General features: G+C 35.1%; 4 protein-coding genes and 2 non-coding genes across 6 annotated transcripts; 2 read left to right on the forward strand and 4 right to left on the reverse strand.

Annotated features, from left to right (window-relative positions):
- Positions 1 to 133: 133 nt before the first annotated feature.
- On the reverse strand, positions 134 to 2,071 carry LOC105156351 (uncharacterized). Its single transcript, XM_011072456.3, has 5 exons — positions 1,437 to 2,071; positions 1,032 to 1,145; positions 794 to 877; positions 566 to 694; positions 134 to 427 (listed from the first exon to the last, which is right to left on the reverse strand). The coding sequence occupies exons 1-5, from the start codon at positions 1,869 to 1,871 to the stop codon at positions 287 to 289; spliced, it is 903 nt and encodes a 300-aa protein (XP_011070758.1). The 5' UTR covers positions 1,872 to 2,071; the 3' UTR covers positions 134 to 286.
- A 2,154-nt stretch (positions 2,072 to 4,225) lies between these two features.
- On the reverse strand, positions 4,226 to 4,386 carry LOC148789258 (U1 spliceosomal RNA). Its single transcript, XR_016064337.1, has one exon. It is a non-coding gene; the product is annotated as a U1 spliceosomal RNA (small nuclear RNA).
- An 858-nt stretch (positions 4,387 to 5,244) lies between these two features.
- On the reverse strand, positions 5,245 to 5,440 carry LOC148789259 (U2 spliceosomal RNA). Its single transcript, XR_016064309.1, has one exon. It is a non-coding gene; the product is annotated as a U2 spliceosomal RNA (small nuclear RNA).
- A 274-nt stretch (positions 5,441 to 5,714) lies between these two features.
- Positions 5,715 to 7,167, forward strand: LOC105156730 (auxin-responsive protein IAA32). Its single transcript, XM_011072949.3, has 4 exons — positions 5,715 to 6,217; positions 6,325 to 6,561; positions 6,646 to 6,754; positions 6,917 to 7,167. Exons 1-4 carry the CDS (start codon positions 6,085 to 6,087, stop codon positions 7,014 to 7,016), a joined length of 579 nt encoding a protein of 192 aa, XP_011071251.1. The 5' UTR covers positions 5,715 to 6,084; the 3' UTR covers positions 7,017 to 7,167.
- A 2,430-nt stretch (positions 7,168 to 9,597) lies between these two features.
- LOC105156354 (receptor protein kinase-like protein ZAR1) lies at positions 9,598 to 12,287 on the reverse strand. The gene is made up of 2 exons (XM_011072464.3): positions 10,531 to 12,287; positions 9,598 to 10,423 (listed from the first exon to the last, which is right to left on the reverse strand). Exons 1-2 carry the CDS (start codon positions 11,993 to 11,995, stop codon positions 9,753 to 9,755), a joined length of 2,136 nt encoding a protein of 711 aa, XP_011070766.3. The 5' UTR covers positions 11,996 to 12,287; the 3' UTR covers positions 9,598 to 9,752.
- Positions 12,288 to 21,239: 8,952 nt separating this feature from the next.
- On the forward strand, positions 21,240 to 27,412 carry LOC105156355 (Nucleotidylyl transferase superfamily protein). Its single transcript, XM_011072465.3, has 12 exons — positions 21,240 to 21,461; positions 21,554 to 21,652; positions 21,794 to 21,878; positions 23,362 to 23,431; positions 23,903 to 23,963; positions 24,056 to 24,109; positions 24,457 to 24,613; positions 24,696 to 24,786; positions 25,701 to 25,810; positions 26,237 to 26,343; positions 26,880 to 26,990; positions 27,086 to 27,412. Exons 1-12 carry the CDS (start codon positions 21,375 to 21,377, stop codon positions 27,203 to 27,205), a joined length of 1,152 nt encoding a protein of 383 aa, XP_011070767.1. The 5' UTR covers positions 21,240 to 21,374; the 3' UTR covers positions 27,206 to 27,412.
- Positions 27,413 to 27,501: the final 89 nt, after the last annotated feature.

The following is a 27,501-nucleotide window of genomic DNA, read 5'->3' on the forward strand; positions in this document are numbered from 1 at the left end:
TTGTTCGATGCCAAAGACATGAGTGACAAATGTAACTATCATATTGCTGGTAATGGAGGGATTGTGCTTGGAAGTCTCTTGACGGCCAGACTCCTCCAACCACGGAACTATTAAGAAATTAAATGGATTTGAATGATTGAGGAAATGCAACTGCTTGTGCTATTAGAATTGCAAATAAAATAGCTTAGCAAACAACATGGGTAGCTATGGGGAAATAATATCTTCTTTTAACAGCTTCTGCAACCTAATGTTACATGGTTGCCAGAAATGATACAAACACGCATGCTCATCTGGACTTGCCGGGCAGGGCAGGAGATTTGCAGACAGGACACTCATTTTTCTGTAGGAGCCACTGCTTTATGCATCGTACATGATGATGGTGACCACAATCTAATGTAACTACATCACCATCTCTTCTGTATTTCTCCTGCATTAATACAACATATATTTATTTGCATACCACTCAAGTTAGTGTCCATCCAATTAGGAGGTATGCAATCTTCAATGATATTCCTTCTAAAGGAAAGAAAAGTTAGAAGAATCAAAATAAGAAAGCAGAGCTCACTTGGCAAATGCTACATTTCCAATCTCTCTCAGGGTTGAAGTGCTTGAATCTCCTTAGGCACCTGGATATCTCTTCTTCTCGCAAGCCAGAGCCCACATACCCAATCTTCTCACTCAAATCAAGCAGCTCCTGTTACATAATTAACACAACAGAATCAAAACTTTGGCCAAAAGATCCATCAACTCTACTACTGTAGATTGCTTTCTCCGATTAGATGTCAGGGAGCACCTCATAAGACATATCATCGACATTGAGTCTCCAGTCTTGGTATCGATCTTGTCCGTGGAGGATTCTTTGTTGGGACATCAGTGTCTGCATTTTTCATGTCTTGATTTTAAAACATTATAATGCACCATTATGGAAATCATATTTGATATTAAATATCTACTCCGTGCAGAGGTTTAAAGCTGAAATGAGAAGAGTCAATCAACACATGTTGGAACAGAAGCAGAAGTTTAGGCCAGACCTCTATGATCTGCCCTGCAGACCCATGATTACTTCTTGAGCCAAAACCACTTGATAAAATTGCCGGAAAATTTGGACCTGAAGTATCTTCATTTCTCCTAGCTTCACGAGGATGCTATTGTAACAAGATTGAGTCAGTATTGCAAAAAGATAACTTTTCATAGTTTATGGCCACATAGCATTTGCTTGAAGATCTGTGGAAAACAATGGGAAAGATAACCAACTAGAAAAGGAATCAAACACTGAATAAGATCTGCTCTTGCACCCCGCTCAGAGTCATGGTCTAATTACTCATATTTCAAGGTTCACAGGGTAAAAACAAGAAAGTTCACTCAAGCAAGTCAAAAGGTTTTTCTAAAATTTAACAATGCGAGACAAGCTTTCATGGATTTTGAATCATATGTACCTTTCTGTGATCAATTCTTGGGGCATTGCTCCTAGTCCTCGGTGCAAAATCAGAAGCAATCCCGACTCCTGGAGGAGTGCAACAAACATCAGGGACATCAACCACAACGTTTCCTGGATTTCTCCGGTTTTCCTGCTCTCTTTTCCTCCTACGGTTTCTTTCCTTCCCTGTCTGCTTAGATTCCCAATCAGCGGCCGACCGGATGATTGCCGGCGTTGATGCAGGCAATGAACTCCCTTTACACCCCAGCCCTCTAAATTTCACAAACAAAAGCATCTTCTTTTTCTTGGAATTCTTGCCAACCAAGTTTCTTGATTCAGTTGCATGGCTGTCATTGGATGTTACCATGGAAGATGAACGAGGTTTGGTGTCTGAAAATGAGGCTAATTTGCAGTGGATTTTCTGTTTCCTGTGTTCATTTCTTGCCCGGGGCATGATTGGATGTGTAAATGAGTTGCTTGAAGAAAGAAAAGAATCCTAATTTCAAGAATTTGAAAATTGATGAATTTGAAGGAATATTGTTGAGTTTGAATTTGTTGGAAGGAAGAATGAAGAATGAGATGTGACAAAAGAAAAGGGGTATTTTATTTGTCCAAAAAATACAGTTGTCTATCTTCTGCTGTGTTGTTTGTTTTTACTGTCCCACGTTCCTGCGTTGTTAATGACAACCCACAGCACTTTTGTCCTTCACTTGTTCAACATTTTTTTCTCTTCTGTCATCTCTCTGCTCTGCGACACTGTCCTACATGTCTCCTAACCTCATTCACCTTTAATGAGTACGGAAAATGATGCGTGGTATCCATCTTTTATTACACTTTTGTGTTGCAATCCATATTACAATGAAGATAAATTGGCATGTTTTTCTTTATATATATAGATTGACATGTCTTCAAATTAAAAGCAGGGATAATTATATTTAAATCATCTTTAAAACTATAAAATTATATTATTATTTCTTTTAAAATTAAAGTTATACTTATTATTTTCGAAAACTCTCCATTTTATACTTGCGCCGTTTCTTTAGAATTTAAACAGAAAATACTAATGTTAATAAAAAAAATTATATAAATTTTAAATTTTACTCGCCATTTAACATTATCATGTATATTTTTATATTTATAAGGGGACAAATGTAATACACATGTATATGAATTGAGGTTAATATTATTATTTTTTTTTTCTTATAATTACAAAATTATTATATGCAAATGGCAAATGAGATATAAATCAAATTTACGTAATTTATCTTCTAACGTCAATATTTTTCATTTAAACTATAATGATAGGGCGTTAGATGTGTGAAATCGGAGGGAGTGTAGGTGTAATTTTGGAATTTTTTGAGAAAGTATAATTTTGTATTATTACAAAAAAATTAAATGTAATTAACTCTTAAAAAATATAATTATTTAATGTAAAAGTAAAATGGTATATACATATGTTGAAGTGACATCAGCGGCCAGCATGCATGCAAACATATTGTATTATCTTGGTACTTGCATACAAAAAGAGACATTAAAATACTGCCACTTGATGAGACATTCATATACATACGTAATTAGCAATTCAAAATTTTATATTATGTGTTTGATTAATGAATCTGAAAGTGAGAATTTTACATTTTTAATCATAAATACTTTGGATTTAGTTGGGTGATTTCGTATTATCAATTATTTCAAATTCTACAACTCTCATTTTGAAGCATGTATTTTGGAATATCAATGAGATTCATATTATCTCGATATGGAATCATTTTCTTACACCCAAAAAATATTCACTCAACTGTAGGTTTTGAAATTGTATTGCATTGCTCATACATATGCATCTACTTAATACATTCTTTTTTCTAAATACATGTTTTAATTGTCAATTATTTTAATTATTCAAATAACCATCGACGAAATAATAAGAGTAGTGAAAGAATTTAATAATGTTTGTTTTCATTTTCAAATTATTTTCGAAACAAGTCAAAACATACCCAATAATTGTGATCATTTAAAAAATATTTAAATTAAGTGTTTTTAACTGTTTTGACATAAATACATACATATATATGCACACATACATATGCATAAATATATATAAAATTACATGATTTGACAATAATACTAATTTTTGTCTCCCAAACACAACATTAAACATATACACTATCTTTGGTTTTGATTTTGGCCAAAATATAGACTATGTTTGGTTTGCTTAGTTTTGTAAGTTTTGAATATATTTTTGATTATCTTAAAAAAGTTTTAATTACTTTTTTCAAAAAATATAATTAATTAAAAAATAATATTTATTTTAAATCACTCTAAATAAATATATATTTTTATACATATATATATATAAATATATATAAAAGAGACGTGATTTGACAATGAACAGTACTTTGTCTCCTCACTATCCAACATCAAACATACCATACTTATTTTATATTATCTCTAAAAATAAATCCAATCATACACACTATCTCTAACTTATTTTTATTTATCTTTGTTTTTCTCTCTCAAAATACCCCAAAACAAGAACATTATGTAAATTTGTTTCCACTTTTTTTAAAGTATACATTTTATTAAAAATTTATATCCATAACCATAATTTCTTTATATCACTCTATTATTAATTAAAAGGAGGAAAATTCCACTTTGCATATTCTTTACAAAAATTCTACAAATTTTTCAAGAACCAATTATCTTTTACTGAGATTTTTCGCCTACTCACGGATGGCCAAGAATCCACAAACCAAATTTTGATGAGCCCACGACCATGCTAAGCCAAACAAATTTTAGAACTAGAATTGGGCAGGGGCCGCGCGAACGCAGGCCCCCTCTACCACAAATTATGACGTAGGCTCGACCACTTGGGCCGACCTTAGGCGGGCGCCCCTCCTAAGTGCAATGGAGGTCGCCAACCTAGGCCATAGGCCTTATTGATCACCCATTGACCCCGTCCAGGTAAGTATGGAGCCCAATATCCTTCCAGCTCCTTTTGTAGACATTTCCGTATACTTGCACATGTTCTTATCGATGTGGGAAATATTAACTAGGGATATCACATCACTTCTTCTATTGAATTTCGGTTTTGATGGATCAAACCTGTGATTGAGGACTGAACATGGAATCTTAAAAACATCATTGTGCATGTCTCTTACATTCTCTCGATGATTGATTTATATTGTATAAAAGAACTCATGGGATAATTCTATCTTTAATTCAATCACCTGCAGTAGCAAACAGAACCGGAAGAGACTAGAAGGGCCAAGAGTGAGTAGAGCTAGAAAGTTCCTATGACGAACGTGAGCCCCATATCCCTACAAGCAGAACTCGTACTTGGGAAAAGGTGTACATGAGAAAGATTGTAAAGCAACGAGGATCAAAAACCTCCTAGCATAGGACAGGTACGATTCAATTCAACATTTTGTTCATTCGGGTTTTGATCATATGCTCTATAATTCAGAATTAGATTTATTGTTGGTTCTGCTCTATAATTCAGAATTAGATTTATTGTTGGTTCAACATTTTGTTTATTCGGGGTTTCCATCATATGCTCTATAATTCGGAATTAGATTTATTGTTGGATATATTCGTTCTATGGTCATGATGGACTAAAACAATCTAAATTCATCGAGTAGTTCAAAGGATCAAAATCACATTCGTTTGGAGAGATTTTCTATGAGTAATACCAGATGAACTCTCACTGAAAAAGCAAACAGCAAGAAAACAAACAAGCAGTATATACCGCCAGAATTCTTCTTGTACCCACTGTTTGAGAAGGACCGTTACCCAGGGACTTACAGAACAAACATGCGAACTTGGAATTGGTGGGGTGCGCCAGGCCAAGGCAATAGTGCAACGCCAAGACGACGCGCGAGAGACCCAGCAGCAAGCTGCTGTGACGGGCTCTCCCCCTAAAAAAATTAATTTAATATCATGTGAGCCAATGGCTCACGTATCAGATATTAAACTGATAAGAACAGATACTACACTTGATCTTAGCCAAAAGGCCGAGAAAGGTATGCTTAATTCGGTCCCAGAACTCCTCACTTATACTCGACCACTTGTAGACGCTTCTTTAAACGTTCGATGTGGGACAAATTATGAAAACTATGCTACTCTATCTACTTCATTAAACCTTATGTTACACTGCCTAAACTAATTTCTCTGAATCTTGGATACGTTGTCTCTGGTACAACACACTGGGGCGCAGAAAAGCAACAAGAATCGTTCTAAACTTACCGAATTTGTGTCGTTATTGTGACAAGTTTCCTAGTCAGTGAACGGATCGACTTGGACAATGAAACACTAGCATGTTTTTCTGCTACTGAGAACTGTCAGCTGAGCAAGAAGGATTTGTGTAGCAATATGGGGATGCAAGAATCCAAGCCTACTTTTGGTGTATCACTTGAGCCCATCCTTTGTCCTTGTGTTCTCTTGCTAACTCCTCTGAACATCAACATGTTAAGATTGGCAGAATTCATAACTGCTGCTCAATGATTGGTAATGGGATAAAGTCATTGTTGTCCACCTCTGTCCCCACTTCTTCTTACCATCTCTGATCTCAGGTTTTACAAATGGAAATATAAATACACGGGCATCAGGATATCGATGTAATAGAGCTGATAACAGTAGTGATAACTATATTTGTGCACGTATCTTCAACCATGGATTCAAATGCATCAGGCTACCTTTTAAATCACGCGGAATACTATCTAAGCAAAGATGACTCTAACATCATTGATTTGGGACTAAGTCTACGAGCATTGCAGCCCGAGGCTTGTTACCCTTCCTCTCATGGTACATAAGATCATTTCGCTTTCTAAAGGTTATGCTTTCTTACAATGTTATCCAACTTCAAAATGTCTTTCAAGGATGTTACATATCCATGTTGCTGTTTATTGCAGAGAATTATGATGTCCTGGTAGACTGGCATCAGCTGCATCCTCAGCTGAAAAAAACTGTTTGTCTTAACCCGCAGAGAGTTAAGGAAAACTGTGACGAGGAATCAGAGGGAATTCAAAGCAAACAACGTTGGACTTACGTGAAAGTTAACATGGACGGGGTGCTTGTTGGTAGAAAGATTTGCATCCTTGACCATATGGACTATTTCAGTCTTGCAATTCAACTGGAAGACATGTTTGGTATGTTGAAAAACATAATCAAGTTTGTGTATCTTGGTTGTTCTATACTAAAATTTGATGAGGAACTGTCATACAATTGATCAGGAAAACAATCGATATCTGGTCTGAGGTTGTTCCATGCTGACTCGCCATTCTCCTTGTTTTACAAAGACAAGGATGATGAATGGAGGACCGTTGGGGACGTCCCATGGAAGTAAGTATCAGTAATTTATGTTAGTTTCTGCCCTGAATAGAAAAACGGCGATTCATCTTAAAACAACATGTTCAATGTTTATGCATTCGCCTCAAGAACGAATCATATTTTACTGCTTATCCTGAGGTTTTCACCGTCTGATGAATTGATGATCGTGGACAGGGAGTTCTTGGATCGCGTGAAGAGGCTGAGAATTGCATGCAAGGACGATGCTCGTCGCTTGCCCTCTTCATCAGCATTGCTCCACTCTCTCCAACTTTAACATACAAGAAAATCAGAATGACTTCCACAAATTAATTTTCTTAGAATCTGATCTAAACTGTTCCCGTGTACTCAATTTAGATTTGCCATTAGTCTTTGCTAAGAGAGTGTATGCTGGTTCAGATCCTTTCCATAAGAAATTCTTGGCCTGATTTCTTGCTTCTACAATATGTTCTTATCTATTGGCTTGAAAACAGAACTCTTTTAGCACTTCAGTGCTAAAATGCAGCATAGGAAGGCCATATAACTACACAGATTTAATGAACTATAGAGAAGTACAGTAACTTTGATTTCTTTTGTTGCTCCCCTACAAAGTAGAAAGATCCTTCACCAAGTTGGAAATGAAGTATTATAGAAAGCACACTGATCTAAAGTTTGAATTTGGATTAAGAGGGTGTTTGGCTAAACTTATTTAAATGCAAGAATCCTGTTTTTTTCTATAACTTAACTCAAGTTTCGTGAGAACATTCAGTCGAGCCAAAGCCGACGTATATGGAACAACCATAAAAAAAAACTCTTTTTTTGTGGTTTTTTATACGTATCCAAATCCATGCAACTCAATTGAAACAAGTAAGAAATTGAACTACTAGATTCAATTCATCTCATATATCAAAGGATTTCGAAAGAAAGAAATTTCTCTTTTTTTAAGTTCAATATTTGTTGGAAGTGATACTTTAGATGCAGATAAATCATATCTTGTAAATTATTTTCCTTTTGTCAATCGACCTTTTTTTATCCTTTCATTTGTGTTCTTTACTAACCAATAATGGGTTTTCTTAAAAAAGATAACTAGCACATTTCTGTCTTGTTTTGCCGCTCATTTTTTTTATCATCACAATATCTTTCTCTCACTTATTCAATAAACGCTATCCAAAATTTATAATTTTTATACTGAGTATAAAATCTATATAAACTCTATAAATTTACAATTCTTATTTTTTTATACAACTTGTAAAAAGTGTACATAATTTTTGTCTGTTTTGTTATATATACTGAACTTTTTAGAATAAATTATCAATATAAATTTAAAATATATTACATCGAATATATATACTTTAAAATATGTAAATTTATAATATAATTAATATATAATATTCTATATTTTTAAGTAATGATATGCTATATTTTTATTACGTGGACATGTAATTGGATAAAAGTTTTTAAGTTATATAACATAGTGTTTCTATAATATTATATGCATTATGTATTGACACATTTTTACATGTACTTTTTAACATAATTTATTTAGTTTTGTAAAATATATGTACATATATTGAGCTTATAAATATATTTTGTGTTCCATAATTTATAAGAAATTATAAATATAATTTTTAAAATAAAATATGAGTAAAATTTTAAATCACTAAAAATAGTTTGGGGGAATATACTTTAATAAAACATATTTTAGCAAGTAGAATAAAAAAATATAGGGGTAAGTGAGAATCGCATTTTGTCTTATCAATACAAATTATTTTGTTAGAGTATTTTTATTACTTTAATATTTTAAAGATGTAAACAAAATGAAATGTATAATTTAAAATTGCAAAGTGTATTTAACACTAAAGTATTTAATATTGCTACAAACTTGAGTTTCTTACACTTTCCAAAGTTGAAGTCAAAAGGGGGCGAAAATTTTTTTTTCTTCCAACTTCATCCACCTCGAATTGCATGAATGATTAGCGGATGAGCATGGTTCAAAGTTTAGGACTGTAGAAACATGAGCTCCACATTAAAATTGACAATCTACATTCCGACAAGAAGTTCTGATACGCTAAAAGTCAAGGATTGGCAATTTGTTGTCAATTAATGAATACCTAAAAATTGGTTAGACAAAGAAAAGACTCCCAAGTCCCAATAATACGTGTACGTGGATTGTGGAGTTCACTCCTCACAAATTCCCACTTTAGCCATGCTCGTGCCCTACAGCTATAGACTGCTCACATTTGAATTTTACACAAAACAATTTACATACATTTCCAAAGAAATAAAGTTGTAAATACTTTTATCTTTTTCTATATTAAATATATAATTGTGAGAAAAATAATACAGGACCTTTACTATAAGTTGCGATGATACTGAATAAGAAAATGGAACATGTCTAAATCGAGATTCAGTGATCCTATAATTATGAAGTATTAGATACGAAATTATAATTTTTCAATACATGTGGATAATCTGCATATATTAATTAATAAAAAATACAATTCGGATTAATCTTTGAGTATGTGGTATAACTGGACAGGAAATATTGCCTTTATATCTGTTCACGTGCGACTCACCTATTTGTAGTTGTATGTTGCAAAAGAGCTGGAATCAGTAATGATGGAAGAAGATCTGGAAAGTTGCCATAAATTGAGAATAAGTTTCAGTGCCAGGAATTTATAGTTAATGTTGTCTGTACCAGAATCTTCAGCATTTTAGTACATCATGCTCAAGATTGTCATTTCAAATTAATGTCTTCATTCTTTTTGTTTTTACTTTACAAATTTTATTATTTCAAAGGAATATGTGTAAAGTCTTGGACAGAGAAACATGGAACAACATTAAGAACAAACACAAATGTAAAATGATAGACCAGCAAATAACAAGAATTAAGGTTTATAGTAAGATCAAGAAGTAGACAAGTTGAAGTCCTTCATTTTCATACACAAAACTTGAACAAACAGTGATAGTTGATGGGTAATAAATGCCCTCGACCGTATGCAATTGCAATCGACTCCAAGAGCTGCATGAACTTTCAGTCAAGGGATGATGACACCCTTTCTAGAGCATCCGAAACATGTCGCATAGAAGGTCTGGCATCGGGGCTGCTTTGCGTGCACGCCATTGCAATGTTTAGAACCGCTATCATCTCTTCTTCTTTATCAGCATCTTGAACTAAGTAAGGGTCTAAAACATTGGCAAGTGGTTTCTTCTCTTTGATGCGTTGCTGCATCCACTGGACGAGATCCATTTCCGAGTTTCCCACTTGGACTAGTGGCATTCTTCCAGTTATCATTTCCAGTAATATTATTCCGTATGAGTAGACATCCCACTTTTGGGATGGTTTCGCCACTTTTAGCGCCTCTGGAGCTTGATAATTGGGGCTGAAGGACACAACCGGGGAAAACATTGCAGCTTCTGAAGCTGTACTGCTCTGTTGCCACTGCTGTGGTTTCTCGGAGACCATTCGACCTGACTGCACAGTTGGTGATCCGCCGGTTATATTAGCCAAACGACCAATACCAAAATCAGAGATTTTGGGCTCCATGTCATGTCCAAGCAATATATTCGATGGTTTTATGTCACCATGAACATACTTTTTTGGACTACACTCGTGCAGATAAACGACGCCTCTCGACACTCCTTTCATTATTTTCAACCGCAGGGACCATGGAAGAGGTGTAAACGTCGTTAACCCTGACTTTCCTGAGGATGTCAGCATGCACAATAAGTTTTATAGTTATACCGACAAGCAAGGAAGCAAGAAATCAAAATGACTATAATAATGCACAAAAGAGATTTGCTAAGCTGACCATGAACTGCAGTAGCAAGATTGCCATTTGGTATGAAATCATATATGAGCAGCTTCTCATCTACTGACCAATAATAAGCTCTGAGAGTCACAATGTTTTCATGTCTAAGCTTTCCTATAGCTTCCACTTCAGTTTGGAATTCTTTAAACCTTTGTGAACCTCCTTCGCCCAATCTCCGAACGGCCAATGTAAGTCCATCATCAAGCACAACTTTGTACATAATTCCAAACCCACTCTTTCCAAGAACAAATGCGGACGCCTTCAAGAGCTCGTCGAGATCAAATCCCACCTCTTCGTCCAACGGCACTAGATCATACTGTTCTGTATTTTCCGAAGGAGTCTCCAACTCATCCTTTGTAAAGCATAAACATTCCTTCCTAACTCTACCTCCCTTCTTAAAACCATACTCATAATCATCCCTCCTCCTCCCACAAGAGCAAATCCTTGAGTAACAATACGCAAACAGCAACCCAATAACGCAAACACCAACCAAATCACCCACAACAATGGCAATCACAGCTGCTTTACTCAGCCCCCCTCCACCTACAACATCTTGGTGAGGGTAACTATTAGGCAAGTAAGGAAATGAGAAAGGTGGACTTGCTTCACTACCCGAAGAACATAGATTCTTCAGAGGAGGACCACAAAGACCAGGATTCCCAATAAAGGCCGTCGGCCCTCTATTTGCTAGAGCTCCATTTTGTGGAATTGGACCTGTTAATTTGTTATAGGTGAGATCAATGTAAACATTCTCAGGAAGATTGCCAAGACTAGCTGGGATTGAACCATTAAACATATTATGAGACAAGTCAACAGTTCCTTGCAAATTAGCAAGATTGCCCAAGTCACCAGGAATTGAGCCACCAAATTCATTGTAGGAAACATCAAGCTTTTCCAACAATGCCATGTTTTTCCCAAATCCATCAGGCAAAGAACCACTAAAGTTATTGTGATGAAGAACAAGATTCCTCAACCTTTTGCACTGAATTAAAGATGGGGGCAATGACCCATCAAAGAAATTCAGTGATAAATCTAAAGTCTGAAGGTATTTGAGATTCCCAACCTCAAATGGCAAAGTCCCAGAAAGGGAATTCCCATAAAGCACCAAACTTTGCAGCCTCTGGGCCTTGAAAAGCTCAGAAGGTAAGTTTCCAGAAAAGTTATTACTCCTTAAATTCACATGCCTAAGCTCAGAGAGAGAACCAAGAGAAGAAGAAACAGCGCCAGAGAGTTTCTTCTTAGGAATGCTAACAGAGATAACTCTCTGATCTTTGCATGTAATGCCATTCCAGGAACAAGGGGTTTCATCAGAGTAATTCCAGCTACTAAGTGCCCCTGCTGGGTCGTCTTTAACTGACTGCTTGAATGATAACAGAGCTACGCCGTCAGCATTCAAAGAACTCAACACTACAATACTAGGAGAACTGCACAAAAGTAAAATCAAAACAGCAAGTATAGCTAACATATTGCCCAAGACACCACGAAATGTGACAATTGGAAATGCAACCAAGATAAAAAGCAAACGATGAATGAAATTCTTTCAGAAAACAAAGTGGATGGAAGGAAAAGAAATCTGTGAGACGGAAATGCGGTTCACAGAGGGAGTTTATATGAAATGAAAGGTTTTGAGAGTAGGCAGGCAGAGGAGGCTTACAGGGAAAAGTTTAAAAAGGAGTTGTTTTGAGCTGAGGAAAGGGAGCCTTGGGAAACGGATTATTTTGCATCAGAAACCAACAACACAGCAGCGTGTCAAAGACGAAAAGGAAAGTTCAGTTAAGTACAGTACATCAATTTTTGTGAAATCAAAGAAACTACACTCTATTGTTATTCGCACACACATGTAGTTATATAATAAATAATTTTTAAAAATATATTTTCTATATATTATAATAAAGAAATAAAGTTTAAATAAATTGATTATCTTATGTATTTTTAAATCACAAAAAATTAATATAATGATTTTAAAGTCGTCATTTTATGTGTACAGCATTTTTTAATAATAATATAGATAAACGGAAACGGGAGTGCGAATACTGTAGCGCGCTTTTGGTCCTCCTTTTGTCTTCTCGATGGGTAGGCGCGCTTCTACTTCTACTTCTATGCTTATTTTAATTCAAAGTTTTTAGTTTCTTTTCGCCTCTTCACAAGTGGAAGTGCTACTGCTAATAATTGCAACATAACGTTAACAAGCAGTTGTTGTTAACTTCTACTTATTTTAATTGTTATTATTTATTAAATAATGAAATATTTAACTCAAATTAAATCTGATCAAATTTCAAATAATTACGCGATAAGTATAATATATTTACTATATAATTAATGTATAATATAATTTAAACAGATGATGCATATCATTGTACGCTCATAGCCGTTTATAATTTTTAGGCTTAATTGCATTTACTGCCCCGTATATTAGGGGGGGTAGCATTTCAGGGACTATAGTTAAGGGTGTAGCAAATAGCATCCCAGAATTAATTTTTTTTTGGCTATTGAAGGACTCCGGCAATCGGAATTTTCAAATGTACCGGAAAATGCTTACCTGGACAAAAATTAGAGTTCGAATTTGGGGATTTTGCTGATGTGGCGGGGGGGGTAATGAATTATTGCCATATAAGCTGCTGACGTGGCTGTGGTGTAGATTTAATTGCCAACTTGTCCGTTGACGTGGAAAATAACTTAAAAAACAAAAACAAAAACAAAAACAAAAACAAAAACAAAACAAAACGGCAACAAAGAAACGCGTACGTCATTTTCTTTCCCAAATCAACAGACAAAGAACCCTAATCCCCAACAATCCCCAACCCTAATCTTTGATCATATCACCTGAAGAAGACGACGAATAGAGAGCACCAAAGACAAGAAAATGGTGGTTATACGGAGCAAGCGTCACCTAAACCTCCCACCTCCTTTATACCGTAAGTTTCCCTCTTCTTGTCTGTGGTCCCCCATTGCCCCTCTTTGTCTCCCACTGTGTTTTCATTTTAATACGCATTTTGTGGTCCCTCTTTGTCTCCCACTGCGTTTTCATTTTAATTGTTCGAGGAAAAAAATGTGGGGGGATGTTATCTTTCTGTATCAGTATGTGGGGGTATGAAGAAATTAATTTTTTTTTGTTGTTTCTATTTTTAATATGTAAAGTTGTGAAAGACCCTCCAAGCGGTAGGGCTTTCGCCTCAATCCAGTTATGTATAACTGAGGGAGGAAGTGTGTGCTTCGTTAGGTCTCGTCTTCCAAGTCCAATCGAGCAAATTCCTGTACTATGTCTTTCATATTTTGCTTTGAACCTCCAATAGAATTCGAGTCAACTGTAAGCACATGCATACCACTAGAACTGTCACAGACGCAGATTAACCTGAAAAGGATGAGTAAGAACGATTAGGAAAATTAATCAGTACAAGCCAACTTAATATGCTAAGCCTTAACCATTACCTGCCAGACAGAATGGAGCCATTAGACATCACTTGGGTGTTCTCATCTACATAAGCAGATGAAGTAATTGGATGTCCAATTGCATGCTTCCAGATTAGATTACCTGTTCCCTGGAATTAAAGACAACAGAATGATTAATCTACATATACTTCTTTTGAGCATATACATTTGGCCAATGTTAAGAATATTCAAGTGAAAGTGTATCAGCAGAGAATTTAAGTAGTAGGAGATCTTGAACTTTAGTTTTTAGATTATGAATGATTGATAAACTAAATGGCAGTTTCCAATAATCTGAATTGTGTTAAATTAAGAGTATGAACTGATTGTTAAATAGAATTGTAACATAAGAGTTAACTGACATGGCAATACTTGAGATGTTATTCTTAAAGGCCAGTTTGAGTTGATTTTAGACTAAGAACCAGCTACAGTGTAAGTTTCATAAGACTTGATTTTCCAAGCACAAATAAGTAATGCGATATGAACAGGTAATTGGCTCAACTGCACAAAGAACCTGGTAACCAGAACATTATGCACCAATCTCTGGAGCATATGAGTACCTGCATAGGATGTGAATCAATTGACTTTGGAATCAAAGTTATATTATCTAAGGCAAAATGGCAGCATGAAATATAGAGTTGCTGAATTTGCACACGTTCACTGGTTGGTGATGGTGATATTTAATTTAGTATTATTTTGTTTCTGTTTGCTTAGTCTGTTGGTGATGGTGATATTTCTAATTTAGTATTATTTTTTTTCTGCTTGCTTAGTCTGTTGGTGATGGTGATATTTCTAATTTAGTATTATTTTTTTGATTGGTTTTTAATTTACAGATCCTGACAGTAGTTCAACTACTGTCACATATTATTATGGGGGAAAATTTAGCCCAAGTAATTGTACTATTCCTTATTATATTGGTGGCGAGGTTGCTAAGTTTGACTATGTAGACTCAAGTCACATATGTTTTGCAAACCTTAATTTGTTCTGTGATAAATTAGGGTTGGTTGGTGATAAGAGATACTATAAGAAAGTAAAAACTGGTTTTCAGCTCCTAACTACAGATTCACAGTGTTTAGAGTTGGGGAGGGAGTACAGGCATGCGAGGGATGTCCCTGTATATGTTGAGATGTTTAGTGAGGGGGGTAGAAAAGATGATGTTAATGATGAAGATGAGGATTCAGACTTGTTTGATTCTGATTATGATATATCAACAGAGGTAGAAGATGATGACATATTATTTGATGATTATGTGGATGATAAAACAACATCAGATTTAGAAGTTGATGATGAAAACAACTCTGATGGTCTAAGTGGGTCTAGTGATGATGGTGAGACAGATATTATGGGTGATGAGATTGATCTAAATGAAAATAAAGTCAGTGATGATGAGCAAAGTGAATCTAGCTACCCTATTTTTAATCCTGCTGAAAAATTTGATCCAACATTTACATTGGGGATGATGTTTAGCACAAAGGGTGAGCTTAGAAATGCTATTCAGTCACATGCAATTAAGACAAGAAGACATATAATTTGCACAAAAAGTGACCCAAGCAGATACTATGCTAAATGTGGTGATACAAATTGTGATTGGAGGTTACATGCTCGTAAAGTAAAAGATGAATGCACTTTTCAGATTAGGGATTACAACCCTAAACACAAGTGTGCCAAGACTTTCAATCTAAAAAATGTAAAGTCTAGTTGGCTCTGCGATAAATATCTTGACAAATTCAAATCTGATCCCAAGAGGTCTGTGAAGGGGTTTAGAGTGGATGCTATAAATGAGATTAGATGTCATATCTCCAAAGATCAAGCATATAGAGCCAAAAGAAAAGCATTGAAAAAACTTGAGGGCAGTCCTGAGTACCAATATACAAGACTTTGGGATTATGCAGATGAGATTAGAAGAACCAATCCAGGTAGCACTGTCATTGTGGGGACTGAAGATGTGGGAAGGGAAAACAGATTTAGTAAGTTTTATGTTTGTTTTTCAGCAATGAAAATTGGTTTCAAAGAGGGGTGTAGGAAGATAATTGGTGTTGATGGGTGCCACTTAAAGGGGCCTCATGGGGGAATTCTTCTAACTGCAGTAGGGGTGGATCCAAACAACAATCTTTACCCAATTGCATATGCTGTTGTAAACACAGAATCAAGGGAAACTTGGGAGTGGTTTTTGATTTTGTTGAAAACTGATTTGGCTATTGAAAATCAGAGTGAATATGTGTTTATGTCTGACAAACAAAAAGGATTAATTCAAGCTTTTCAAGAAGTGTTACCTGCTGCACCTCATAGGTTCTGTGTAAGGCATATGCACAGTAACTTCAAAAATGCAGGTTTTAGAGGGTTGGCATTCAAGCATGCCTTATGGAGAGCTGCAAAGGCATGTAACAAAGGTGAGTTTAAGGCTAGAATGAGGGATATCCAAGTGCTTGATCAAACTGCCTTTGATTGGTTTTCTGATAAACCTCCTGAACAGTGGAGTAGGTCACACTTTAGTCCAAATGTAAAGTGTGATATGTTGCTGAACAATTGTTGTGAGACTTTCAATATGATGATATTGGATGCTAGGGAGAAGCCAATACTGACTATGTTAGAGTGGATAAGGGAATTTTTGATGAAGAGATTGCAGGAAAATAGGGACATGGCTGAAGCAAAATGGAAAGACAGAATCTGCCCAAGAATAAGAAAAATACTTGACAAACATATAGAAAAAGTTGGTGACTGTATTCCTATCAAAGCTGATAATTTTCATTATCAGATATCATGCTTTGATGGTGGTCAGTATGCAGTGGACTTGTCAAACCATACTTGCAGTTGTAGGAAGTGGGAACTCAGTGGGATTCCTTGTAAGCATGCCATCTCAGCAATCTTAAATCAGAAAGATGATCCTGAGGATTACATTGATGACTGTTATTCTGTAATTGCTTACAAGAGGATTTATGCTAGTGCAATAATGCCAATAAGTGGTGAGAATCAGTGGAATGAGACATGCTTCATACCTCCATTGCCACCAAGGTTTGGCAGAAGGAGTGGAAGACCTTCCAGTGCACGTAGAAGAGATGCAGATGAGCCTATGTCAAAGAAGAAAAAAGGGAAGAAAGGTAATGGGATGAAGCTGAAAAGACAACAGACAACAGTCAAATGCTCTAAGTGTGGCCAGGAGAAGCATAATGCAAGGACATGCCCAAAGACTGATCTATCTCAGTGGTATGAAGAAATTACAGATTTGACAGTTGAAGATAATGTATTGACAGCTGATGAAGCTTTACCAACAAAGCTAAATGTAAGGAAGAGAGGGAGGATTTCAACACAGCAATCTCAAAATAAAGTGGTTTGTTCCCAATTTTCTGATTTGTTTTTTTTTTTGCTTCAGTTGTATTCTGCTAGTGTTGACAACTTCTTCTGATATTATTTGCAGGTGGCAGACAAAGGAAAAAATAAGGTCACTGATGAGGCTCCAATTATTTTAGCCCCAATTACTGTAAGTATTTTTATAGTTGTATTTTTATAGGCTCCAATTATTTTGTTATAGTTTTGACAGTTTGTTTCGATGTTTCTTAGGGGAAAGGCAAAGGAAAAAAGAAGGTGACAAATGAGGCAGAAGTGATGCAAGTGGACAATGAGGTAGAAATTATTCTACCCCCAATTACTGTAAGTATTTTTATAGTTGTCTTTTTCTTAAGATTTTGTATGTTTTCTAGTTGTCTTGTCACAGTTTATTTCGATGTATCTTAGGGGAAAGGCAAAGGAAAAGAGAAGGTGACAAATGAGTCAGAAATGACGCAAGTGGACAATGAGGCAGAAATTATTCTACCCCCAATTACTGTAAGTATTACTTTACATCTTTTTGCAGCTTTCTTTCACAATTTATTTCACACTTTTCCCTTTTCATGCAGAGCCTAGTCACCTCACAATCTGCAGAAAATGAGAATGAGATCTTCACTACACTCCAAGTGCCCAATCTAGTTTCCAACTCTCCACAATACACTAAGGGACCTTCAATGTACACTCAACTACAGAGTGTTGGACTTCCCATGAGTGCAACATCAAGGGTAAATATTAGAGTCCCACCTCCTATGCTTGGTAGTCAATACAGTGTCACACAGCATCCAGTCCAAGAACATTTTCCAGTTATCATGCAAGGGGGAAAGAAATTCATCACATTGTCAAACTTGCACAGCTTAAGCTCAAAAGGGCCTCCAAGAAGCAGTAGCAACAACTCATAAGAAACATAAACTTAACTTGTACTTTTGACATTTTGGATTGTTTTGTGATTTTCACTTGTTTGGCATTTTGGCATGATGTTTTGGCAGGATTTTATACTTTTTGTGAGCCCTTTAGATTGCCATTGTTTGGCAAACTTAGTCTTATTCAAACATCATGTTTTGAGGTGATCAAGTTAATATAATCATCTTTACTGTTTTTATGTCTTTACTGTTGTTTTTAGTATAATCTATTATTTAATGTTTATAGCTTATTCACATATTCACAGGTTATAACTTAAGACAATTTAAACATATAAACAAACAAAATGCTTACTAATCCTTAAAAATAAAGCTCATGATGCTTACTAGTGTAAATTTTACATAGCAAAACAACACCATCACAGCAAAACTCCATCCATTACATAGCAAAACACCATGAATTACATAATCCTTACACAAATTACACCATTACATAGCAAAACACCATCAATTACACCATCAATTACACAATCAATTACATCAAAACTCCATTTATGCACGACTTCCTAGCATCCAAACACAAATAAAAAAAAACCATGACAAGAAAAGCAACTTCAAGTAAAATTTCATCTTCTTTTCCATCTTTGTCTTCTCCATTTCTAGCTGATTCATCTTCCTCACCAACCCAGGAATTATAGACCTTGCTCTTGAGCACATTGGAGGATCTTCCCACTGGAAGAATCTACACCCATTATTCTACATTTCTCACCAAAAAAAAAAAAAAATTTGAGAGTATGAAAAACGGAAAAATAGAAAGAAAAAATGAACTTCTCTCTACATACCTTGTAGTCATGGCATGAATGGAATCGTCTACCTGGGTTTTGGTCAGTCCAAGATGTGCGAATGTAAGCTGGCTTACCACAATAACATTGTGTCCAACTGGGCATGGAAGACATCACGGAATCTTCGCACTGTCGGGCTCGGAGCAAGGGAAATGGTGGCGGGTTGGACTCGGAGCAAGGGAAATGGTGGCGGGTTGGGCTCGGAGCAAGGGAAATGGTGGCGGGTTGGGCTCGGTCGTCTTCTTCAGCTGCAGGGATGGGATTGGGAGTGTTGGGGGTTAGAGATTTTTGTCTGAGAGAAGAATACCTCGGTCGATTTCAGCGGGAGAAGATTTCTTCTTTTATTTTGGGTTTTATTTTTTGTTTTCATTTTTCTTTTGTGTTTTTTAGCTTAGTTGGCAATAATTCATTACCCCCCCGCCACATCAGCAAAATCCCCAAATTCGAACTCTAATTTTTGTCCAGGTAAGCATTTTCCGGTACATTTGAAAATTCCGATTGCCGGAGTCCTTCAATAGCCAAAAAAAATTTAATTCTGGGATGCTATTTGCTACACACTTAACTACAGTCCCTGAAATGCTACCCCCCCTAATATACGGGGCAGTAAATGCAATTAAGCCTAATTTTTATATTTTCTCAAATTATTTGTAAATATTCATTGAATATCATTAAACTAAGACAAACCTAATAGTTAATGTAAATATTAATTAGTTATATAGGAATTTTATCATAATTAAAAATAGAATAATATAATTGCATGGATGAAATAAAATTTTGCATGATTTAAGAATTATAAGGCCACAAATATATATCAAAATAATATTACTTTTATTTTCAAATAATTACATATTCATATTTTACCTTTACGTCTATGAGTATGTGTTAACATTCTTTTATTTTTTTTTAATTTTCTTACTGTAATGTTAAAAAAAAATATAATATACTTTTAGTTTATTTAAATATCATATAGTTTATACTAAACCTAGTTCAGGACCCAGGTTTACATCCAACCCAATAGTAAATGTCCATTGTCCCCTACGGGACTGTCTAATGACTTCGGCTCAAAATTTTCTACAAAAAATTTTAAATTCAAGATTTTTATACTAAATCTATGACAATCTATTCGAAATAAGTTTAGAAAACATATATACGTAAAAAATTTAAGAAATTTTGTATTAAGAGATAACAAATTAATATTATTACAATAATCTTTTAAAAATAAAACAAGAACCTGCGAAATCTTAATTTTTAACCATATTCATCCTGATAGAATTATTTTTCATAAATAGTATAGTATGAAAACTATTATTTGATTCTAAAAAATTATTAATAAACTCCTAGTGTGCATATACTCTTGATAATATATTGTCCACAGAGATAGTTGGACTTTGAAATCTATTTATTATTTAAATGATCATTTGAAATATTTGTTTTAAGATAATAACTTTGAGGTGCTAAGAATTTAACCATTTCCTTTTTAGTTTTTTCACATGAAATTTTATAAAATTCATTGCAATAAACTGCAATAACTATACATCGATATTTAAGGTGAGTGTATAATTGTGATACTGTTTAAGAGTATAAAGTGATATAATTAAAAGGAATAATTACACTCCCCTCCCTTAAAAATGTAGAATAATTATATGTTGATCTCCTAAAATTTTAAAAATTACATTTAGTATCTCTAGAGTATGCTTTTGTCCAATAAATAGGTCACTCCGTTAATTAAAATTCATTGAATTTGATGATATTAACAAAAAAAAAAAAAAACTGAATAAAATTTGATATTTACTATCGATTTACTTATTATTGCTTATTGCATGTCAAATAATTTTTTTTCGATTAAGCTACCTAATAATGATAAAGATATACCCCTCACATGCATTAATGCACGAAGACGTACAAGGGTAATTTGATCATAAAATAAATTATTTAATTTGCAATAAATTAGTAATAAGTCAATTGAGGATAAATACATATTTTCTTTCTGATGTTTTGTTAATATCGGCAAAGTCGGTGAATTTTAACTAACGGAAGAATTTATTTGTCAGATCGAAGCAAACCTTATGGGTGTTAAATATAATTTTTCAAACTATAATAAATTTACGTATAATTACACCAAATTTCAAAGTATGGGAGTGCAATTGTCCCTAATTAAAAGTATAAGCGGTCAAATGTAAGGGGTTTAGAGTACGGGGGTAAAGTAGAAAATATTCCTGAAGTCTAATCTACGTTCTTAAGAAACCCGTCATCAAATCATCGATTTTCTTGTTTGCTGAACACGCGTCAGGCAAAACCGTTATCGAACCATCATACGACATCGTAAAACGCGTAATCACTTACCTGCAAGCAGACGCGACAGGACAGAGCCAATTCACTAATCCAACGGCCTAAAATGGACGTTTCTGCACGAGCTATGGTGGAAGCCATCCATGCCAGCCCCACTCAAGCCGTACTTTATCTCTCTGGCGGTGCCTCTCAGGTACGCTGAATTGAAGATACTACACATATTGATGTTCAAGTAGAAACTGTTCGATTAAATGTCCAAATGAAACACCTGACAAAAATGGGCAGGCACTTGGGTGGTTAATGTCTGTGCCGGGAGCTTCAAACACTGTCTTGGAAGCAGTCGTGCCTTATTCTAGAATGTCCATGATCCAGTTACTGGGGAAGGTTAGAGATTTTTTGCGCTTTTCCTTTATTCTTTTTGTTGATTTCAAGTTTTCTTTTGTCTTTTTAAAGTTCTCAAGTGAAATTGGATCAGATGTTTATCTTCTGATGTTGAATAGTTTTATCTTTTTATGAGGGTTTTAGGTTCCCACTCAATTTGCCAGTCGACAAACTGCAGAGGACATGGCATTGTTGGCGTATAATAGCGCTCTAAAGCTTTCTCAGCCGGGTTGTTGCATTATATAATTTGGTTTGATGTTCTTAGCTGAATTTATCTGTCTTTTTCATTTTGCGTTTGGCTGTTAAAACTGAGCCTGGGTGATATTCTTTTAGGCAGTAATAACTCCGAGAGCGAATATATTTTACTTGCCCTGGTGTTCTTGTAAACCCACGATGCTTAATATGATGTTTCTAACCATTTATTTGATCTGAACTCTTACTAGATTGTGGAAACAAAAGCAGATGATATATACATATATATGTGGGTTTTGATTGAACAACAATTGTCTTTCTTTTGAACAGTTAGTTCCTGTATTCTTACTTTGTTAAGAGTGACATAACTAAATCACATTCCATAAATTAAAATTGTTGACCTTCTCGCTGAACTGAAATGATTACTTATTTCTGATATTCATTACATGACTTTCTCATTATTTCTTTTTTTGTTTAGTCTCTCTCAATGTTCTAATCATATAACCATTATGTAAGTATATCTATATCAAATGGATTAAATTGCTAAGTTGACATGGGTGTTTAAGATCAAAGTCCAAATGACTCAATTAGAACCTTATTTGCTTTTCTGTGACTTCACTCATTATGCTGTCAAATACAAGTTAACTCCAAGGAACTGCATTAAATAGAGGCTTTACCCGGCGTCTAGTTACAGAATAAAGTGATATGTGTGAGGTAACTATGATGCATTGGACTAAACAAGAGCATAAAGGTAATTTGTTGCAGTCCTGATTGCCCCATGCAATATTAGTTTTCCAAAATTAGATGGTGAAGCATTGAACTAGTTTCTTTGTTTAGGTTTAATTAGGCTGTCTGAGGCCAACAGCACATCAACTGATATCAAACCCAGTTCAGCTCTAATTAAACTGTTATTATACTAGTTCCTGAGTTTCCTCTACATTTCAATTGATTAATCTGCCTCTTTCTTTCTGGCTGGATGTAAATGGTTAGATGGTTCTGCATTTCCCTTTGGCCCTTAATTTTGCTATTTTAACTCCAGGTTGTACTTCACAGAGTAAGGAGCATGTTAATGTATAAGGAAACAAATGAAAAATTGAAAATACAACTAATACATGTTGAGCTCCTTCTTGTGAATTGACTAGCTTAGAGATATTGATGTAAAAATACTATTGCATTCATTTTGTTCTTTTGAGTTCTGATTTACTATACGATAGTATATACTGCTCTTAATTGCGAGGGATGTAACATTTACCTGACATGGCAAAGGATAGAGCATCTCATGCAGCTGAATAATGATGGTTTTAAGATCTTGAATTGCTTAACTACTAATTTATTCCATGAACTGCATATATATTATTTGTACAGATATTTCACTTGCAGAATCTTCATTATTGCATTTATTTTCCCTATGTTTTTGTTGGTCAAAGGATGATTGGGTTCAATGCTGTATTGAAATTGCTGTGTCCTGATCTGCTGGCTCTTAGTTTTGGAACTTATGTTCAGTCTTCTGTTGAGTACAGGGTTCCCAGTTCTTGGTGTGGGTTTCACTGGGGCTCTGGCCAGCACACATCCCAAGCGAGGGGATCATCGGTAACATATTACTTGCGTCACTCAACATTTTCAAGTTACATATTACCTTTGTGTAGTGCTGCACCAATTGGAAATGGCCTTATAATCTGTTTCCTGAAACTCGTGCTAATAGGATATCTTTTCTATTAATAATATATGAAAGGTGTTGAGTTCTCATTATACTGACATTCATAGATTAGCACATTAAAAATTGTCTCATCCCCAATGTTTTGTTTCTTCATACTGCATTCTTCTAATTGGAGATTGACATCAAGTGTAATTTTAGTACTAGAGGCTGTTGTTTGGCATGAGAATACCGTTCTCTGGAGTTCAAGGGTAATTTGATGATAGATGAATGTGGGCTCTTGGTATGGGGTATGCTTGAAAAAGTAAAAAGGGCTGACTGCAAAGATGTCCTGTCCTTCTCTTTTTTATGCTTATTTTCTTTATATATAAGTTGGACTTAATACTTTATTTATATATTGTATTTAGGTTTCATGTATCCACAAGGACATCTAACCAGCTTTGGGCATCTACTGTTTCATTGTCTAAGGTATCATGTAATTTCCTTAAATCTTTTACCGCACTGATTAGAGTTTTCATTATGAGTTAGTCATTTTGCTCTGTTCACATGCATGATTTCAGGGTTTGCGAACTCGTGAACAAGAAGATGGAGTTTCTAGCCAGTACTTACTGAAGGTACTGTTTAATTATTGTTCCTTTTGAGTTGAGTGGTTAATGATATTGTGGCATAAAAAAGTGATGGATTTCAGTTATGTAATCAGTTTAAAAGTGTGGAAATATTAAAATCTTAGATGAATGCATAGCATTTGTCGATTTGTTTATCATTTTGGTGGTGTCATGCTTCTCGATCTACTCAGTGACCTGTGAGGCTTTGATTCTGGCACACGAAGTACTTCCTTGATAACTCAGAGGTCCTTAATTTTGCATAACATTTTGCCTGAAAATTCTTTGATATGTTAATGTCATGTCCATTTTCCTTAATCCCAGTAAAATGTGGTTTAGCCTTGATTATATGTTTGTAGGCAATAGCATATGGTTGCAAGGTTCCAGCAAGTTTTGTTTCGGAGTTAACTGATACAGAAATTCCCGATGAATTTGAAATTCAATTTGATGAAGATCAGGAGTTGGATCAACTTATCAATGGTGAAATATGCTTTAAGGTTTACCCCTTTCTAAATGGTATGGTTTAAGCTATATACAGCTGCAAAATCACACAATTTATGTTCTCTTTCTTGTTCATTGTGAAGGAAATGTTGTGCAGATATGTCAAGGGCAGAAAGGAAGATAATTCTCTCTGGCTCTTTTAATCCCTTGCATGATGGTCACCTAAAGCTTTTGGAAGTTGCTGCGAGGTATCTTCATCGTTTCTGGTGAAATTGTTATTCCGACAATGAGACTTGTGATAAAGCAATTGTTCTGTTCCCCGCATGACTTTAAGATGTGGATTGATTTCTACTTGTCACAAAATGTTTTTCTCCCTTGCTTCTTCAGCCCCACAAATTCAATCTCTCATTTCAAAAACTTGCAGTATTCTGAAGGGAGATTTTCAATTTGTGTTATCTTGCAGAGATCCTTGGTAAATCTTATTGTCTGCATGACAGGCATTTATGTGGATGTACCTGGTGATACTGTAATGTCTTCCCCATCCGATGGTGTCAAAAGATCTTTAGTTATTTAACTATCCATGTCCTTCAATTTTGCATTTGGTTTTTGTCGACTCTATTCCGACCACATCTGAAGCTTGCTTCAGTTCATATATACAGCTTCCACTTTGACCAGTATAGGAATGTATTGGATCCTATTTTATTTAATTCTTTTTTCTTTATTCCACTTTGCACCATTTCCTATGACCTTCATCTTTATTTGTAATTTCTAAACGGAGACTTTGGAGTTATTGATACAATTGATTGCTGAAGTTAAAAGTTGATGTCGATGATTTTGTCGATGGCTTTAATCTATAAGGTCTTTGAGGTTGTGAAGTCAATGCTTACCATTAGCACACGAAATGGAGGTATAAGGTTGTATTTTCTGGTCTATACTAGTAAAATTATTTACCCCATTCCATATTTAATTTGTATATTTGAGAACTTCTTGAGTTTACTTTCTTTTTCGGCTGGTCTACTTGAAACTTTATGCATTCTAGTTATTCACATGTCTAGCGGAATCTTGGTACACGTTACAGTCTTATCATTGAATTGCAGTCATATTCTACTTATCCTGTTGAGATGCTATTTAGTCACTGTACGTACAACATTATCCTTTGCAGCATTGTTGGTGAAGGATACCCATGCTTTGAGTTGTCTGCAGTGAATGCAGACAAACCTCCCCTGACTGTGTCTGAAATCAAACAACGTGTCAGGCAATTCGAAAAAGTTGGTGAGGTTTAACATATCACCTTCCACGTTGCAACTATTATATCCGACTGTAGCTTTGCTCAACTATGTGTTCATGTGTTTCTCTTAGTGACTTGACGTGCAATTAATATTACTTGTGTGCTATGTCATTCTTTTATGAATATAATTTCAAAGCACTGTATAATAAAAAAAATTTATACATAGAACACATATCTTTAATGCCATTTCTCTCTTTTTTATCTCTTTTGTTTGAGATGGGTATGCTTTCGGCTATTCCTTGAATACCTTAGCCATTGTTTCTTCAGTTGTGATGATGTTTACCTTTTGTATTCGTTACTTCTATATATATATATATATATAGATTGTAATTGTATATAGATCTAACTCCTCAACTTCATCAGTTGTACAGCTGACTGAGCTATTAATGGTCTCAATCTTTCAAGTGCAGGGAAGACGGTTATAATTTCCAACCAGCCATACTTTTACAAGAAAGCTGAACTCTTTCCTGGCAGTGCCTTTGTGATTGGTGCGGATACTGCAGCAAGGCTTATAAATGTACGGGAGTCGCTCAAACCAATATATAATATTTTTCCTTTTTAATGTTTCTATTTCTTGAGCTGAGGCAAATGTTGCTGAATGCTATTCCATCTTTTTTAACATTCTTAATCTCGTCCTTATCATAAGATATTGGTAAGCAGAGCTATTTCTTTTTCGTGATCAATTAAGTGTATAAAATATCTGCGAAACTAACATGATACAAGAGTGAGTTGAACCTTAGTCGTCTTATTCTAGTAGTTTTCTTCTAATGGTTTGCGTGGGTATGCTCTCTTGATCATGAAAGTTTTGCTTATAGAGATACTAACAATTGGTTGAGGACTCTGTGAATCAACTCCTTTTGCAGTCTTCTAAAAGTCAGAACTTATGTAATTATCTTTGACCTAGACTTGCATTTCAGAAAGAGTCCGTGAAATCAAATAGTTTGTTCCACTGGAAATCCTCATTTCATCTTATTTTGGCGTTATGAATAGCATTAGTTACAGGTCAATATGTTCTAGCCGATTCTCTGTCTTAACTTCTGTTCCTTTTGACAGCCAAAGTACTACAGCGGGGACTACGGAAGAATGCTGGAAGTTCTCTCTGGATGCAAAAGCACAGGGTGCGTCTTCCTTGTTGGTGGTCGAACTGTAAATGGTGATTTTAAGGTTTGCCCTCAATCCTTAACTATGAATTTGCACCTTGGCTCTCTCATGAGTTAAAGTGTACATATTGAAGCTATACTGATTGTATGATTCTGTAGGTTCTTGATGATTTTGATATTCCCCAAGAGCTAAGAGATATGTTCGTCCCAATACCTGCGGATAAATTTCGCATGGACATTTCATCGACTGAAATCAGGAGAAGTCAAGGAATGCTCTAATTTATTTTGCACATTGCATATTGAAATACATCCCTGTACAACTTAAAAAATAAAGATGTGGAGGAGGTAACTCTGTTTCAATGCTGGAAAAATTGAAGGGACAGATTCGGCTTCTTGTTTTATTTGTGTTTTAGCTTGTGAATGTTGTTAGATTTAAATGATTCAGAAGGTACATATTATATAAATGACTAAACCATTACATTCTGATTGCCGTGGCATAACCTCATCTTATTATGGCATAACATTTGACCTTTTATCACTCTGCAGTATGACACACGTGCTAGAAATAGAAAATT

This window comes from Sesamum indicum, linkage group LG2 (assembly GCF_026168435.1).
Source record: "Sesamum indicum cultivar Baizhima isolate 11 linkage group LG2, ASM2616843v1, whole genome shotgun sequence".
NCBI classification, from domain to species: domain Eukaryota; kingdom Viridiplantae; phylum Streptophyta; class Magnoliopsida; order Lamiales; family Pedaliaceae; genus Sesamum; species Sesamum indicum.

What these genes read in the sequence shown, in the direction of transcription:
- LOC105156355 (XM_011072465.3), top strand. Translation starts at nt 21,375, where the DNA reads ATGGACGTTTCTGCACGAGCTATGGTGGAAGCCATCCATGCCAGCCCC. An exon ending in CTTTTGGAAGTTGCTGCGAG is followed by an intron (nt 24,787 to 25,700) that starts GTATCTTCATCG and finishes TATCCTTTGCAG; the next exon opens with CATTGTTGGTGAAGGATACC. An exon ending in CAGGCAATTCGAAAAAGTTG is followed by an intron (nt 25,811 to 26,236) that starts GTGAGGTTTAAC and finishes TTTCAAGTGCAG; the next exon opens with GGAAGACGGTTATAATTTCC.
- LOC105156351 (XM_011072456.3), bottom strand. Translation starts at nt 1,871, where the DNA reads ATGCCCCGGGCAAGAAATGAACACAGGAAACAGAAAATCCACTGCAAA. An exon ending in CAAGAATTGATCACAGAAAG is followed by an intron (nt 1,146 to 1,436) that starts GTACATATGATT and finishes TTGTTACAATAG; the next exon opens with CATCCTCGTGAAGCTAGGAG. An exon ending in CTGCAGGGCAGATCATAGAG is followed by an intron (nt 878 to 1,031) that starts GTCTGGCCTAAA and finishes TGAAAAATGCAG; the next exon opens with ACACTGATGTCCCAACAAAG.
- LOC105156354 (XM_011072464.3), bottom strand. Translation starts at nt 11,995, where the DNA reads ATGTTAGCTATACTTGCTGTTTTGATTTTACTTTTGTGCAGTTCTCCT. An exon ending in TCTTGCTACTGCAGTTCATG is followed by an intron (nt 10,424 to 10,530) that starts GTCAGCTTAGCA and finishes TGACATCCTCAG; the next exon opens with GAAAGTCAGGGTTAACGACG.
- LOC105156730 (XM_011072949.3), top strand. Translation starts at nt 6,085, where the DNA reads ATGGATTCAAATGCATCAGGCTACCTTTTAAATCACGCGGAATACTAT. An exon ending in TTGTTACCCTTCCTCTCATG is followed by an intron (nt 6,218 to 6,324) that starts GTACATAAGATC and finishes TGTTTATTGCAG; the next exon opens with AGAATTATGATGTCCTGGTA. An exon ending in TCAACTGGAAGACATGTTTG is followed by an intron (nt 6,562 to 6,645) that starts GTATGTTGAAAA and finishes ACAATTGATCAG; the next exon opens with GAAAACAATCGATATCTGGT.